Source organism: Anolis carolinensis, chromosome 6, assembly GCF_035594765.1.
Source record: "Anolis carolinensis isolate JA03-04 chromosome 6, rAnoCar3.1.pri, whole genome shotgun sequence".
NCBI classification, from domain to species: domain Eukaryota; kingdom Metazoa; phylum Chordata; class Lepidosauria; order Squamata; family Dactyloidae; genus Anolis; species Anolis carolinensis.
The window spans coordinates 60,286,212-60,303,109 of NC_085846.1; the positions used below are offsets into that span (position 1 = coordinate 60,286,212).

General features: G+C 35.7%; 1 protein-coding gene across 6 annotated transcripts in view; it reads right to left on the reverse strand.

Annotated features, from left to right (window-relative positions):
- Positions 1-3,474: 3,474 nt before the first annotated feature.
- golga4 (golgin A4) overlaps positions 3,475-16,898 on the reverse strand; it is a 107,483-nt gene continuing 94,059 nt past the window's right edge. For 5 of the 6 annotated variants that reach the window (XM_008112813.3, XM_008112811.3, XM_008112815.3 and 2 more), the window contains 7 exons: positions 16,086-16,106; positions 14,841-14,909; positions 13,875-13,950; positions 12,552-12,655; positions 10,979-11,065; positions 5,887-5,951; positions 3,475-4,195 (listed from right to left, as the gene is read on the reverse strand). In XM_008112813.3, the coding sequence (XP_008111020.2) occupies positions 5,922-5,951; positions 10,979-11,065; positions 12,552-12,655; positions 13,875-13,950; positions 14,841-14,909; positions 16,086-16,106 (387 nt within the window). In that variant the 3' untranslated portion in view covers positions 3,475-4,195; positions 5,887-5,921. The remainder of the gene's footprint in view (positions 4,196-5,886; positions 5,952-10,978; positions 11,066-12,551; positions 12,656-13,874; positions 13,951-14,840; positions 14,910-16,085; positions 16,107-16,898) is intronic. The other variant, XM_008112812.3, reaches the window with a different exon arrangement.

Genomic DNA, 16,898 nt, shown 5'->3' on the forward strand with positions numbered 1-16,898 from the left:
AAATTTCTTCCCATTCACACATCAGGATTGGTCTGCCCAAATCCCTTGACCATTTTAACATCGACTCTTTAATAACTTCTGATTCTGTAGCCCAATCAACTAATCTATATATATATATAAAAGGATAAAAAAAATTCGGCCTAGGACAAAACAACAAAACTATACATCCCAGAAACACTAAACTTGGCAACACAACCCCTCATCCAAGCCTCTACGTTCATACAACAAAAAGAAAAGAAAAATAAAGTCCTAATTAGAGGGAGAGCAATAATTGTTTTTTTATCCAATTGCTGCCAGTTACAAGGATAAACTCTGCCCACTTGGTCTCCTAGCAACCTACTCAGCCCAGGGGACAGGTACAGTTAGGCCTCAGGCCTCTTCCCCACTGCCTATAAAATACAGATTATCTGATTTTAACTGGGTTATATGGCAGTGTAGACTCAAGGCCCTTCCACACAGCTATATTACCCATTTATAATCTTACATCTGCTTTGAACTGGATTATCTTGAGTCCACACTGCCAGATAATTCACTTCAGTGTGCATTTTATACAGTTGTGTAGAAGGGGCCTCATATAATCCAGTTCTAAGCAGATAATATAAGATTATAAATATACAGTAGAGTCTCACTTATCCAATATAAACAGGCGGGCAGAACGCTGGATAAGTGAATATGTTGGATAATAAAAATTAAAATAATTAAACATCAAATTAGGTAATGATTATACAAATTAAACACCAAACATCATGTTATACAACGAATTTGACAGAAAAAGTAGTTCAATGCTCAGTAATGCTATGTTGTAATTACTGTATTTACAAATTTACCACCAAAATATCACAATGAATTTAAAACATTGACTACAAAAACATTGACTACTAAAAGGCAGACTGTGTTGGATAATCCAGAACACTGGATAAGCGAATTTTGGATAAGTGAGATTCTACTGTAATATGAAATAATTATTGTGGTAATCCAGTCCAACCCAATTCTGCCATGGACGACACAATCCAAGCGCCCAACAGATGGCCACCCAGCCTCTCAATAATAATAATAATAATAATAATAATAATAATAATAATAATAATAATAATAATTTATTTACAACTCGCTTCCATCTCCCCAAGGGAGATGGAAGAAGAAGAAGAAGAAGAAGAAGAAGAAGAAGAAGAAGAAGAAGAAGAAGAAGAAGAAGAAGAAGAAGATACAATCCTAAGGTTAGCAAATACCCCTAAGGATCATCCAGTTCAACTTCCTTATATCATGCAGGAGGACACAATCCAAGCACTCCTGACATATGGCCATCCAGCCTCTACATAATGATGAAGAAGAAGAAGAAGAAGAAGAAGAAGAAGTTGATGATGATGATGATGATAATAATAATAATAATAGAAGCATAGAATCCAAGAGTTTGGAGAGACCCCTAACCCTTTCTACTATGAGTAGGACACAATCCAAGCATTCACAACACATGGACAAAGTATAAATACTATACAATACTACACAAGGACATAGACCCCCCTCTACCCTCACCACTTTCACAGTACACAAACAACCAAATGCATACTAAACATAAAGACAACCATACAACACACATTCAATACCACCACTACCTCAACAAGTTCTCACCAACACCACCAGACAACGCCACAACAACGCGTGGCCGGGCACAGCTAGTTTATTATATAATACTGTTATAATTTTTTTCCTTTGGAGCAGATTATCCCAAAACCCATTGTTCGTATTAAATCCTACTTCTTTATTGTTCTTAAAGCTCTCTTTAATTTGAAAATACTGGAACCAGAAGACATTATTATAATCTTTTTGGATTTCCTCCAACTCCTTAATTTGAGGTGTCCCTTCACTTATACTTGATCTATAGGTCGGCCAGTTGGTCCAGCCTCCTCTGATGTGCTTCTAATGGGGAAAACCAAAGCAGGGTTTTTTCATAGAAATATCTTTTAATGTTTTAATTAGGGACAATCTAATAAAATGATTGCCGAAGTTTTTCTCAATTTTAAATTTGTAGCACCATAAATATCCATGCCAACCTCTCCTCAGGTGATATTCTTCCAATGTTAGTATTTTTACTTTGTCTAATCTTACCCAGTCTCTAATCCAATCTAATGCGCACGCTTCATGATACAACTTAAAATCCGGAAGACCAAATCCACCTTTTGATTTCGGGGTAACCATTGTCACAAATTTAATTCTAGGTTTTTTTGTTTTTCCATATAAATTTACTTATTTCTTTATGCCAATCGTTAAATAATTTCATATTTCTAATAATGGGGATATTCTGAAATAAATACAGTAATTTAGGTAAAATGTTATTTTAACAGTTGCTATTTTTCCCAATAGAGATAAGTTTAATTTTTCCAATTTTCTAAATCTTTTTTTATTTCTTTCCACTTTGCCCCATAATTCAGCTCCAGCAATTTATTATTTTTGTCGCTATCCAAATTCCTAATTTTTTTTTTTTTTACTATTTCTAGGCCAGAAATTTTCTTTAATACTTCTTGACGTTCTAATGGCATATTCTTTGTTAGGATCACCGTTTTGTCCCTATTAATTCTGACTCCTGCTAACTTAACGAATTCTTCAATTCTATTTAGCCAATCTTTAATTTTAGATTTTGGATTATCCACTATACAAATTATATCGTCCGCAAACGCGCGGATTTTAATTTCTTGTTTGTCCAATTTGATACCTTTTAAATTTTCATCCATCCTGATTGATCTTAACAAAACTTCTAATGCTAAAATAAAAATAAGTGGGGATAATGGACATCCTTGCCTAGTACCCTTTTTTATTTCAAATTCCTCTGTTGTTTGGCCATTGACCCTTAATTTAGCTTTTTGTTGATCATAGATTGCGTGAATTCCATTTAAAAATTGTGTACCTATGTCCAATTCTTTTAGTAATAATTTTACAAAATCCCAATTGAGCTTATCAAAGGCTTTCTCTGCGTCCAGCAACAGGAAACCCACCTCTTTTTGACAATTCTGATCATAATATTCAATTGCGTCAACTATAATTCTAACATTCAGAGTTTCTTGAACTCTTTCCTCTCACACGTCATGGTATTCATTTCATGTTGACCGTGTTTGGTGATTACACACCAGATTGTTAGAGTGGGAGGGTCACACAGTGTAGACCTTGGAGATAATGTTTAATGATGCCAAATAAATTGTTGGTAGTATGATGCCAAATTGAGGCTCCCAGAATAGCTTGGAGAGTCATGATTTCCTTCAATCCTTGCCTGATGTTTGGCCAAACCAAAACAAAATACATCATCTCCAGTTAGGAATACCATTGTATATTGTTTTCATTGTAACTGTGGTCTTTTGGTTATACCAGCTCCTTGTACTGTATTTCTCTTTACTTGGGTCCCCAGTGGGGGGAGGTTGGTCGCCACTGCCCATGCAATTAGTTAATAACTCTGTGTATTAACAAGCACGCCAAGTCTCAGCATTTTAAAGTAAATAGAAGTTTTATTTCTCCCAGCTCTGCAAGATTAGCACTGCCAACAGTCAGAGATCAGCGTATGATACAATTTGGTAGTAACTATTTACAATTTACAGCAGTGTAAATTTAATCCCCACAAAATATAAGTACAAAAGCTAGGAATAAACAAATGAGGTACTGCATTTTGAACCGATTATAAGTCAACATTTAAATAAATTGTATTCTGTAAACAAGTAATCATTCAAATTTGGGGGGAGGGGTCAATAGTAGCTTGTCAGGAAGATCATTAAGGTCTGCTACCCACCCAAAGTGTATTGCACAAATATTTCAGGAAAAAAATCAGACAAAACCTGCAATAAAATAAATAAGACAAACTATTAATTTCTTATAGTGATATCATGTGAAATCTGCATTGAGATATTGCAGTGAGGCAAAGCATTGAATTCCTTTTCTCTTAAAAACATCAAGAACAAAATACAAAAAAAGGAGCTAACTTAAGCATTTATCACCTAATAAACAATCTTTCCTCAAGGCAACTGATTATGATATTCCTGGCCTAGGTTTCCAACTCATCTTTGCTCTCTGTATAGCTTCTTCCTCGGGGCCTTGAATAATCATTCTTCTGTAGTCATTTCCCAAAGAGCTAATAAGGAGATACCATCAAAAGTGCCGTCTGCTATAAAGTGCACGTGTCACAAGTTCTTCAAGAGGATGGTCGTAGCCAAGACTGGATGAGGGAGGGGAGGGGAGGAAAAGAGAAATAAAATATTAGTTCAGAAAAGTGAAAAGAAAAATGTTCCTACACTGGTAGGTTGAGGCATCTAGGTTACTGGACTCATGCTCCCATAAGCCAAAACCAACAGCATTCATGGTCAGTGGACTAGAATGTGTGTGTACACATTCTCTGCCCCTGCATATTTTCCAGCTAAATTGGAAATCAGCTGTATATTCCAATATCTCCTGAAATTAGAATTGAAAAATGTGAACAGGGTTTCTTGAAAACCAACACATTCTAACATACTGAGAACATGTGCTATATTGAATTTTGCTTTAAAAACTGAATTTGTAAATTGGACATGTGGCCAGAGGTAAAGGAATGGGGACGCCCCTAACTCCTAAGATGTAACAGAAAATACCGATTTTTTCTCTCCAGGAAAACAATGTAAATGAGAATTAATATGGTGCAGTGATTTTGCTGTTGAGAACCAGAGTCCAATATCTGTTCAGCAATGGAAACCCACTTGGTGACTCTGGGCAAGTCACACTTTATCAACCTCAGGGCAAAGCAAATGCAAGCCTGCTCTAAAATCTTGACAAGAAGCACTGTGATAGATTTGCCTTAAGTCAACCTAAGTAGGAAATGATGTGAAGGCACACAACAATGACAAGGTAATGTGAAAATGCTGCTAATAAACTTGACTGTCTACAGTATTCAAACCTGCATACAGTCGTCTGGCAGTGTTTTAATCATAATCCCATGCATCAGACAATATGTATCTGAATTTCCAGAGAATTCAGGAATGCTAATGGAATGAATGAGTATGAATGGCAATGAAAAATGGAGCAGCAACAATTACATGATAGAAAAATAGCAGAGACATTGACTTGGCAGCAGGCACAGAACCCAAGCCATCACTGTGCACAAAGCACATTTATTTATTAAACTTTCTGTCCTATACTATCCTATTACTTTAATATGCCCCATCACTATGGAAGTATGGCAATATTAGATTATTATGTTCTCGTCCCAATTTAGATTTTGTATTATTATCTCAATTCTTATAAATTCTATTTATTTCTCCCCCAACAAAAAAGATGGTTAAAACAACTACAAAATTGGAGCAAGATAATATTAACTTTCCCAATGTACCATTTTCTTTACTTGAATTTCCTCTGCTCCCAAATACGCCATTAGACCAGTAAAGAAGTAAGGAAAAATTGATGCATTTATAGGTTATGCATTTATTTGCATTTATTTGAGGAAAGGAAAAAGCTGGGGAATACAGGACAGAGAGGATTAACAATTTCCATATATCTTCCCCAATTTAAAGTTGTGGGTTGTTTCGACTGATTTTAATTCAAGGAAGAAACACTGGGAAGTATAAGAATGGAAACTTTGGACATAAAATTTATTCTAACCGAGATAGGAAAATGAAAATTAAGAGCCAATGAAATAAGAGCCAAAATACAATTGAATCTGTATTGTACAAAAATAATATTGTGCAGTTGTGCACAAGCTTTTCAGAAAGGTTTGAAATAATTTTATATCAGAAAAATGTAAAGAGGCTAAGTGCTTATTACAGTTGTTTTCTTTGACAAACTAATATGGTTGGAACAGATGTGCAGAATCTTAGTGTAATAGTGGTATACTATTATAGAAAAAGAGAAAACTGATGTTAAGGATTATATAACACTCACCCACATGCTAAATAAAGCAGTAATTGATGGTTTATTCAGAAGATGCCAACACGAGGTTGAGTGTGCTACAAAGCCAAGAAAAGAACAGCTGATGGGTTAGTAAAAGCAAATGTGCACTATAGAAGCTTTAGCATCTATAGTTCCCCTTTTTGGTTCTCCTAAGAGTTTCAATACATGAACTATGGCATATCTATGTTCGGAACAGCCATGGTTCTCAGTCTTTTAGACCACTACGTATTTTGGATTTCAACTTTTAGAATCCCTGACCATTAGCCAACATGATTGGGAACTGAAATCTACACATCTGGAAGGCCCAAGTTTAAGAAATACTTCTGTTCTACAGCTAGCATGCTACTAAAAGTTATTTAAGTGTTAATGTAATATTGACAATAAATTCAGGTACCATCTTCCTGGACAGTTTACAGTGAAGTGCTACCAGTTTCATGCCATGGACATGAACAAACTGAGAAATTGTATTTACTGTGCAGGTTCATTCTGGGATGGCAGGAGGAGTAATCCACTATAATTGGTTTCACCCCCATGCTCCAACTGGAATTTTCAGTTGACCCATTAAGACTCCACCCCTTTCTTCAAGTTTTATTATCAAGTCTTAACTAACGTAAATTCTGAGAACCACTTTCACTTGTCAACTATTTTTTTGTTTGTTTGTTTGAGGGAGGTTGTGGATAGCTCCTCCTGCCATCACAGAATGAACCTTCATGGTAAGTAGCATTTCTCATTCTCGGAATGGTCAAGTGGAGCAACTCACTACAATTTGGGACTTACCCAAGCCCTTCTTATAGGTGGGAGAATCACTTTGATACTACAAATGGTGCTTCAAAAGTTGCTTAGGCTGACTTATATTAGTCCAACTTACAATGTCTCACAAACTCTAAAGCTTCAACCTATCCTGCAGGATGACAAATATCCTGTAATGCAGAGGTTCACAACCTGCGGGTCCCCAGATATTTTGACCTTCAACTCCCAGAAATCCTAACAGCTGGTAAACTGGTTGGGATTTCTGGGAGTTGTAGGCCAAAACACCTGGGGAGAACCACAGGTTGAGAACCACTGCTGTAATGACACTTAAACAGAAAAAGGCTGATGACAATTCATGGGATCTTGTCAAATGATGCTGAACACATTCCAGTTGCGATTTATTCTCATAGTTATAGTATTTAATATGTATGCACACATTCATCTTCCAATAATCAGTCTAGATACCTTTTGTTTTACAATTCTAAGATTGTATATATTATATTATAAACAAAGCCCCTGTGAAACTAAATTCGAGATGTCCTCTTCCAATAAATTCACAGCTCTTTTCTCATCTAAGTGTGTCATCTGTTTTTCTAGATGACATTTTAGGCAAAGCTTTTGAAGATAAACTACTTCCATGGCACTCTTTCTTTCTAAGCACTTAGGAAAAAAATCCAGATCCACTATAAACTTTAATCTGTCCTGCTCAACTGACAGAAATAAAATTTCACCAGTAAAGCTGCCTTTCTGTTTTAAACCTACCACCTGTCTTAAGCTATTGCATTGTTCTTTTTTATTTTAGAGGCATCCCCCCTAAGTTCCAGTTTTCAAAATGGCTGCTGTTTTCAAAATGACAGTTGCAGCTTTTTGGGAGATATCAGTGCTACTGCAATGTTCTTCTCCAACATGGAGGCATTGTCTCTGAAATCTTTTCAAAACTGAGTTGCAGCATACCAGGAGACATATCATGGCTTTTTTACCTTATTTTCTCCTTGTTATTTATCCTTACTAACATCCTTGCCTTTTAAGTATGTCAGAGAAGGGCAAACATGACTGGTTGGTTAGGCAGGATTGAAAAACTGTTGGAGGAGGTGAGATCTCAATGGCTCAACTGAAAAAGAACCTTGGATCCTGCCGTTCCAGTTGGAACGTGGGGGTGAAAACCAGTTGTAGTGGATTGCTCCTCCTGGCCATCCGAAGAATGCACAAGTCATTGCCACTTAGCAGCCATCTGAGAAGCACTTTTAGTTATTTTATTTTGTCCCTGATATGGTCATATGCCATCAGGGGAAAGGTTCCTTCTTTATTATTTGTTTCCGTTTCAATTTTTAAAATCGCTCTCGCTAAAGGACAGAAATGTTTCCTTAAGTTTCCTTTTCACAAGAGACCCGCAGGTTGATGGTAATATGATATACGTGCAGACAGAGGCAAACTGCTCCCAAGCAATCCACTGATTTAGAGCGGTGGTCTTCAAAATGGCGGTTGCAGAGAAACCAGGGGGCATATGATTGCTACTACAATATTATCCTCTCCTTTGGAGCCACTGTTTTCAAGTTGCTTTTTTCAAATGGCAGTTGCAGCTTTCTATGAGAGGTGTAATTGCTACCGCAATGTTCTTCTTCACTCTGGAGGCATCGCCTCTAAGCTCCAGTTTTCAAAATGGCTGCTGTTTTCAAAATGACAGTTGCAGCTTTTGGGGAGATATCATTGCTACTGCATTGTTCTTCTCCACTCTGGAGGCATTTCCTCTGAAATTGAGTTTCCTTTCAAATTTGAATTGCAGCTTACCAGGAGACATATCCTTACTTACCTATCCTAATTGTATCTAGTTATTTATCCTTATTAATATCCTTGTCTTTTAAGTTTGTCAAAAAAGGTTAGGAGGATTGAAAAAACAGTTGGAGAAGGGGTGGAGTCTTAATGGCTCAACTGAAAAAGAACCTTGGATCCTATCATTCCGATTAGCACAAGTTCATTGCCACCTATCTAAGGATGCCTTTCAGTGGTTCTTTGTCGATTTCCTTTGCTCATTTCAGGTACACTGGGCAAAATATGGTAAGTCTGAATACAATTATTAATACCCAACTAAAGCAGACCCACTGAATCAATGGAAACTTGGTAGATCAATATTTGTTTAGTTAGAATCAGCAACTATATTTAGATCTAGTGTCCAAGATGACACTGAATGAAAAAAGACATGCAAAATGAAATGCTGATATTCTTGCCATATCATTCAACATTTGCAAACAAAGTTAAATAGAATTAACATCAGTAGCCTACATCTGTTTAGGACTGGCAGAAAAGCACATCAGAAGGATTAGTATGTATTAAAGCAGGATAGTTTTCAGACAAAGCAGCCAAACAGAAATTATGAACAGATAGGTACATATCATTTTTCAACAGTATATCTATGTAATAACCTGCCTCTTCCACAAAATATGGCATTTACATAGATTTCCAACAAAAAAACCAAAAATAAATCGGAAAGTCATTTAAAAGTATAATAGCTGCATTTTGACCCTCTTTTTGGTGTCTCATGTTCTCCAAAATAGTAATTATCATGTATACCCCAATAGCCTTGTATCCTAATAATCTTTAAAGTAAATTATATTAAAATGGCTAGCTGAATTCAATACAAAAATCATTTTAAATGTATGTTTAAATGGGATAACAGAAACTTAAGAGGAGAAATCCAGACTGCTCCGTTTAGTGAGATTAACAAGAAACAATTTCTTGTGTGATGAGCAAAGAAAAGTGATGTTGAAATAGCTGTTTGCTGAAAATTTGGCTGGTTTGCCCAAGTGGAATCATATCACATCAGTTCCTAAAGAGTTAGCTAGGTATGTGTGCACTACCAAACTTAAGGTGCTAACTTTCTTCAAATAGCCAACTGAAGACTCTGTGGATTCCCTTCGGGTCCCTGTGCTGATTTTAACAGGCAAAGCCAAGACCATTTCTCTTTTTTGCCATATCATAGCCGCTGCACATCTTTCTGGCCACCACTGATCTTTTTCTGATCTCAACGCAAAAGTCTTTTAGATCACCTGAACTTTAAGATTCTATTTCTACCTTCACCACATAGAGAGTATTTAGAATATCAGGAAGAAGTGAGGAAAAGGTTTATCTTATCAGTTTTGTTATTGTTGTTACTGAAAGATATAAATAAATATTAAGTACAATGGTACTTGGTATCCATTGCAATTCCAAAGAGCCCAAAATCTATGGACGTTTAAGTCCCATTACATAAAATTGTATTCTTTATATAAAGAGGCATAATCTATATTTGTTATTTTGATTTTTGGAGGGAATATTTTAAAGCTGTAGATGATGGAATCTATAAATGCAGAATCCATGGATACAGAAGCCCGATTGTAGAATGAAGAAAGACTATGTCAAAAAGTACATAGGACAGCTTACAAGTGACAAGAGAGATCCTGAAACATGAGTAGTTGGCAACAAAAACTCAAGGGGAGAGAGAAGAATTAATGAATGTAAATGAAAAATAACTTTGATGCTTACACAAGAGAATAACCCACATGAGTGTGGACTACTTTTCTGCAGTATTTTGAAAATGACTGGGGGTAGAACAGCAACTATCTAATGGGCATTCATTACATTTTAAAACTAAAACCAACCCTTTTTATTTTGCGTGATAAGTACAGTACAATCCTCTTCTTCAGAGATTTAATAACCACAGCTTCACTTACTCACACTCCCCCGACTGAAGTGCATGTAAGTCTCTTTAGGTCCTCCAGTTCAATGCTATGGTATGCTTCTGGCTCAAGTATAGCCAAAATATAAGATTCCTGATTATCTGCAGTTTCAGGTATCCATGGGGGACATACTGTATCTACTTTTACCTCTACAGTTCAGCTAGCAGCTACAATACATTATTCATTTTGTCACAAGTGGGACAGGAACTGAATAAAATAATTCAAAATGGGAGAAACCCTAATGAGCAGTAACCTGAAGTATTCATCGTATACATATGAAAGACCAAAAAATAGAGCTAAATCCCATTATGAGGAGTTTGTTCACTGAATCAATGATCCTTACATAAATTTTGATTTCACAAGTCCCACTAATTCATCCGGTCTATTGTAATGTGCTTAGCTGAACACCCCCAGCCTTTTACCCCATTACTGCCATTTAAAAATTTATAGGAAAACATTCCTTCAACCACTTTTTAGTCCTATTCAAAATCATTATTCCCAAATCTACTTTTATAATATGTAATCCTGCTGAAGAAATACTAGAATACTAATGCCAAATGTTTTTATATTTTGATATACGTAGATAAGACAACTTTGTTCACTATCTTAGTATAACTTACCACTGTCCGGGCAGCTTCTCGTTCTAAAATCTTCTGTGCTTGTTCAGCAGGAAATTTCAGCACTGTTGTTATAACCTTTGCCATTGTCTTAAGAAAAAGATAACCAAGATATTAGCAGTTTCAAATGTACCAATATACCAAAACACTGCATTTTACTTCCAAATTGCATATAGAAACATAGCTTAGAAAAAAATACTTACACATTTAGTTTTTTATTTCACTTACCCGACAGATTGTAACTTATGTGAATTGTAAATGAACTGAGATCACCTAATTTACTCAGCATACACTACAAATTTTTTTACTACCATTTATTTTTACAGTCTAATGTATTCTTCTTTTTCTTATATACTACCTTGCTGTACACTTCCCTTATGAAATCTGTATGGAAAGGTAGTACATATGTATTAATGATAAATAATAAATTTCTAATCACAGATATTTAGAAGAGATTGTAATTAATCTTTGACCTCTCATTGTATTAACATCAGTACACTGTGGCCATTCCTCTTAGAAACAATAAATCAGGGATCTTGTCTGTTTGGGTATGTAAGACTTACATCATAACAAAAGGAGCAATTGGGGTTGAAACTGTCATTTGACATTTAACTACAGTAATCCAGAACACAGGAGACACAACACAAGTGTCTCAAATAACTATACCTGAATATCTACATAAACATCTGTCCTTCAAATTTCTGAAATCTCTGGGAACTTAAAGATACCCACTAAGAAATAATTCTGAACAAAGGAGATGCAGAATGGATAAATTAGCACATACAGTAGAGTCTCACTTATCCAAGCCTCGCTCATCCAAGCCTCTGGATAATCCAAGCCTTTTTTGTAGTCAATGTTTTCAATACATCGTGATATTTTGGTGCTAAATTCGTAAATACAGTAATTACTACGTAGCATTACTGCATATTGAACTACTTTTTCTGTCAAATTTGTTGTATAACATGATGTTTTGGTGCTTAATTTGTAAAATCTTAACTTAATTTGATGTTTAATAGGCTTCTCCTTAATCTCTCCTTATTATCCAAGATATTCGCTTATCCAAGCTTCTGCCGGCCCGTTTAGCTTGGATAAGTGAGACTCTACTGTAATGAAAAAAGAAACAATTGTTTCTAAGCAGTCCTCATGAACCTGTAAGCTGCATATTTTCAGTAAAGAGAGATCTTTAGAGATGTCAGGATTCTAGACAATGGTTATAACAATGTAAGCATGAATAAACTCAGTGTTTGAGATCTGCATGAAGAACAAACCACAGACTCAGATATATGGTCAGTGGAGTCAAATAACTGTAACATAAGCTCTCGTTCCATTACATACAACAGGTAAATAATTTCTATCTCTGGTGAAAATCAAAACTGATCACAATCCTCACTAAGACTAACATACTAATTTCAGAAATGGCAAGGAAGGCACCTTTTGTGTTCACCATCCAGTCTTTTTTCATGGAAGTAATTATCTGGCTCACATTGTGAAGTTATTACTAGATTTCATCCTGCATTGCTTCCCTTCTCCCTCATGAAGTTTACATAATAATTATGTTCCCAAACATAAGAAATACCTTTGTCTCACGACCCATCATATATTCGAAGAACACCTTCCTCAAGTATTCAAATTCAGTTGGTTCCCCAAAGAGAGAAACATCTGAATGGCACAGGTTCCCTTCTGCAGACAAAAAAAAACAGCTTTTATATAGGTCTCCTTTTTTTACAGATGCATGCAGCTAAGTTAAGAATTATATTGTCTACGCATTTATTTTTTGAAGTCAAAAGGCTTCAGAACCTTAACTTTCCACACAGGTGGCTGTGGGTGCATCTATACTATCTGTATTCTTGAATTTTTCAGTTTTATATTTCTATCTATGCCTTTAAAAATGTTTTACAACATCTTGGAGGGAATGCTCATTTCTTTGTCCCATGTAGATTTTAACCTTTCTAAATGCCAAAGGAAAATATGAAATAATTTTTTATCAACCTGAGGCTCTTTGGCAGAGAAGTCCCATCTCAATGTTTTGCCCTTCTGCCACTGAAAAAGACATAAATACCCCCAAGGTTTTAGAAAGAGTGGAAAATTTCTTTCTTTCTTTCTTTCTTTCTTTCTTTCTTTCTTTCTTTCTTTCTTTCTTTCTTTCTTTCTGTCTTTCTTTTAAAAAAATAGATTGGTAGAAAATTACATGTGTGTAATGTTAGCTACTAGCAATTCCAATATTCCTGTGAAGGCTTGTGTTTTCAGACTTTGTGTATATGTGTGTGCATGCAGGCAACAGGCATATTGAAATCATAAAATTATTTTCAAAGAAATAGAAACTTAAACTAAGCTAGGAACAAACAACAACTCTGAAGCACAAGTTGCAATGTGCACCATAACGGCAACTGCATCACTACAATGCACATTTATAATTTTAAACTTCTAATTTGAAATGAAAATGGATAAAATCATGAACTATGTTTTATTAGCAATTCCAATGTAATATGTTTTCCAAAGGAGGAACATTGCTTACATGAATTGCATGAATGAAAGGGAACATCAATATTGACTGAAACTGGAAAATTCTTTTTTAAAAAAAAATAATCTGTACTTCTCTATATAAAAAGGAGATTCAATAGCAATCCAGATACCTACATTTCTCTATAACATTACTGATGTCTACAAACTGTAATTGAAATCTGGTATTATCAGAAATTAATATTACTGAAATATAGCATAAAGACTGAAGAGTAACATACATCTCTTTAAACTATAGATTATCCTAAATTTATTTCTAGTGATCATATGGTTTAATGGAATTTATTCCAAACAAGTATGAACAGGATCACAGTTCTATTTAGCCTTGCAATTATTTTCTTATGCTATACTCCCTGGTGCCAAGACAAACATTTCTCACCTCTATAAGGACTTTCAACTGTGGTGACATACATGTTCTTCTCGTACTTTTTCAACTTGTCTTGGAGTGTATGAATCTAAAAAAAAGTGGCGAATGAGGAGGATAAAGCAAATATAACTGAGATGCCTCTGGAATATGTTTCAACACCAATGTTTATTGAATGTATGAAATATTACCAAAAACCACAAATCACAATTGTAGATGTTACAATGTCATATCTGTTTTTCTAAATGTACTATGATAATATTGATTATGTTAATAAGAAATTACAGTTATTCTATGAAAGATGGAAGCATTGTGTCCACTAGAGCAACAATTTATAAGATGTCTCACTAAACATAAGTATCCAAAAATGGCCCCACTCTGCAAAATAAAAATAAGAAGCCTTGCTTATTACTTGTTGTAAGAAATACTCTTGATACTTGACTCAGTCTTACTCAGACTAATCTACTGTGGGGAGACAGTGTGAACTCTCTGGAAAAGTATGATAATATTTGTTATAAAAGCCTTCTATATTCGCTTAAAGGGCTATAAGACCTCTATTTACACAAAGAGTTTAGTCCTTAACTGGCATGAATGGGATTATAAATAGAAAGTGTAAGTATGGCTGCAGTAGGTATACATGAATCCAGACTGGAGCATATTGGGAAGAAACAGAAAGGAGAAAGAATACAAAGTGCATTGCAAATTTAAACTGTCCAGAGGTCACAACTGCTCACAAAGAAGAATGAAAGCTATCGTTCTGAATACAAAGTGAGAATTTTCTTTTTGTCCAAAGAACAGTTTTCTATCTTTTACAACTCATGGCACTCAAGCACATTTAAAGCAGATTTATAAATATTGTGTATCTGAACTAGATTTTGAAAGCAGTTTTAAAGTGACTCTTTCAAAAGATCCCGATAATATATTTCAGTGGACAGCATAGCTGAAGTTGAAAATGCCTTCTATTTAAAACTAGTTTCTTACCCGTTCTCTAAATTCTTGTTCTTGTAACTTTGAATCATTAAGAAGTGTTGTCTTCTGGGCTAGCTGAACCTGGTTTTGGGGGTAGGGGAAATGTACTTTAGCATAAAATGTATATCAGACTGTACACTGTTAAACCTTATTTATTTATTATTTATTTACAGCATTTATATTCCGCCCTTCTCACCCCGAAGGAGACTCAGGGCGGATCACATTACACGTATAGGCATACATTCAATGCCTTTTAACATAGAACAAAGACAAGACAAACATAGGCTCCGAGCGGGCCTCGAACTCATGACCTCCTGGTCAGAGTGATTCATTGCAGCTGGTTGCAGCTGGCTTGCTCTCCCGCCTGCGCCACAGCCTATTTTACTACTTTTGATCAGCACAGGAAAACGACTGGTGACATTATTTATTTATTTATTTATTTATTTATTTATTTATACTGCTCTTCTCCCCCAGGGGGACCCAGAGCGCTCTTAGACAATGGAAGAATTAGATGCCACATATAATACAAATGTAGTAAAAACCAAACATAAAACACAATTAAAAGCCGGTATCCAGATCAAATTAAAACAATAAAAACTATGTGACAATTACAACAGGGGCAGTAGAATTGAGCCAAAAGTCAGAGCCAGTTCGTGTTCAACTTCATATTAAACCACAGAATCCATCAGGTCATATCAACCCATATCCTAGAATGGTCCAAAAGCTTGGTCCCACATCTAGGTCTTCAGCTGCTTCCGAAAAGATATGAGTGAGGGGGCTTCCCTAATCTCCCTTGGCAAGGAGTTCCACAGCCGTGGAGCCACCACTGAAAAAGCTCTGTCTCTCGTCCCCGCCAACCGCACCTGTGACGGTGGCGGGACCGAGAGCAGGGCCTCACTTGAAGATCTTAATCTGCGGGACGGCTCGTAGAGGGAGATATGTTCTGAGAGGTAAGTTGGACCAGAGCCATTTAAGGCTTTGTAGGCCAAAGCCAGCACTTTGAATTGTGCCCGGAAGCTAACAGCCAGCCAGTAGAGCTGCTTCAACAGAGGAGTTGTATGCTCCCTGAATGGCGCTCCAGTTAGTACCTGGCTGTGGAACGTTGGACTAGTTCCAGCTTCCGAACAATCTTCAAAGGCAACCCATGTAGAGCGCGTTGCAATAGTTTCAAAAGAAATGTAACAAGAGCGTGAACCACCGTGGCCAATGCATTATGTCAATGGAAAAGCATAAATGTATTCATGAAGCCAGTCTCACCTGAAGGTCTTCTACGATTACCTACAATAAAAAACAAACCATAGATCATTAAATAGAATACACTTTCTTTGCACCCTAGCAGAATTATAAAGTATTATAAAATGTTTTTGAGCTATACTATTTCCCATTAATTTTCTGTTAACACTGAGTACCTATGTTTCACAAGCTAGAATCACAAAGAAATATTTCAGATAATTAATGATCAATACTATATTCCATAACTGCCATTATAGGTTGAGCATCTCTATCCGGAATATCAAAATCCAAAATGCTCATCTCCATAATATCTCATTATGTATGTATATGGAAAAATCTGTCATCCAAAACAGTTCTTGTCCCAAGCATTTTGAATAGGAAAAATTCAACCTGTATATAAAATCCATTATATTTCCATTATTATGAGTATTAATTTGGGAATGGGCAGCTTTGCAATTGCCAGAATAAAAACTAGTACATTAAGTATTATAAACTATTAAAAGAGAGATTCCACTTCTCACTAAATACAGTAATATTAAACCCAAAGACAAGCATTTTCAATCTGAAATCCCATGCTCCTTGCAAATATCCATTTTAAAATAATTGGACATTTTCAATTAATCACTTTATTTATATGTAAAACATCTATTTATAAAATCACTAGCTGTGCCTGTGATGAAGTATGGTGGTATGGGAAATAAAGTATTGAGGAATTGGTGGTAGTTAAGGTAAAGGGTAAACGTTTTCCCCTCACATTAAGTCCAGTCATGTCTGACACTGGGGGTTGGTGCTCATCTCAATTTCTAAGCCAAAGAGCCTGCGTTGTCCGTAGACACC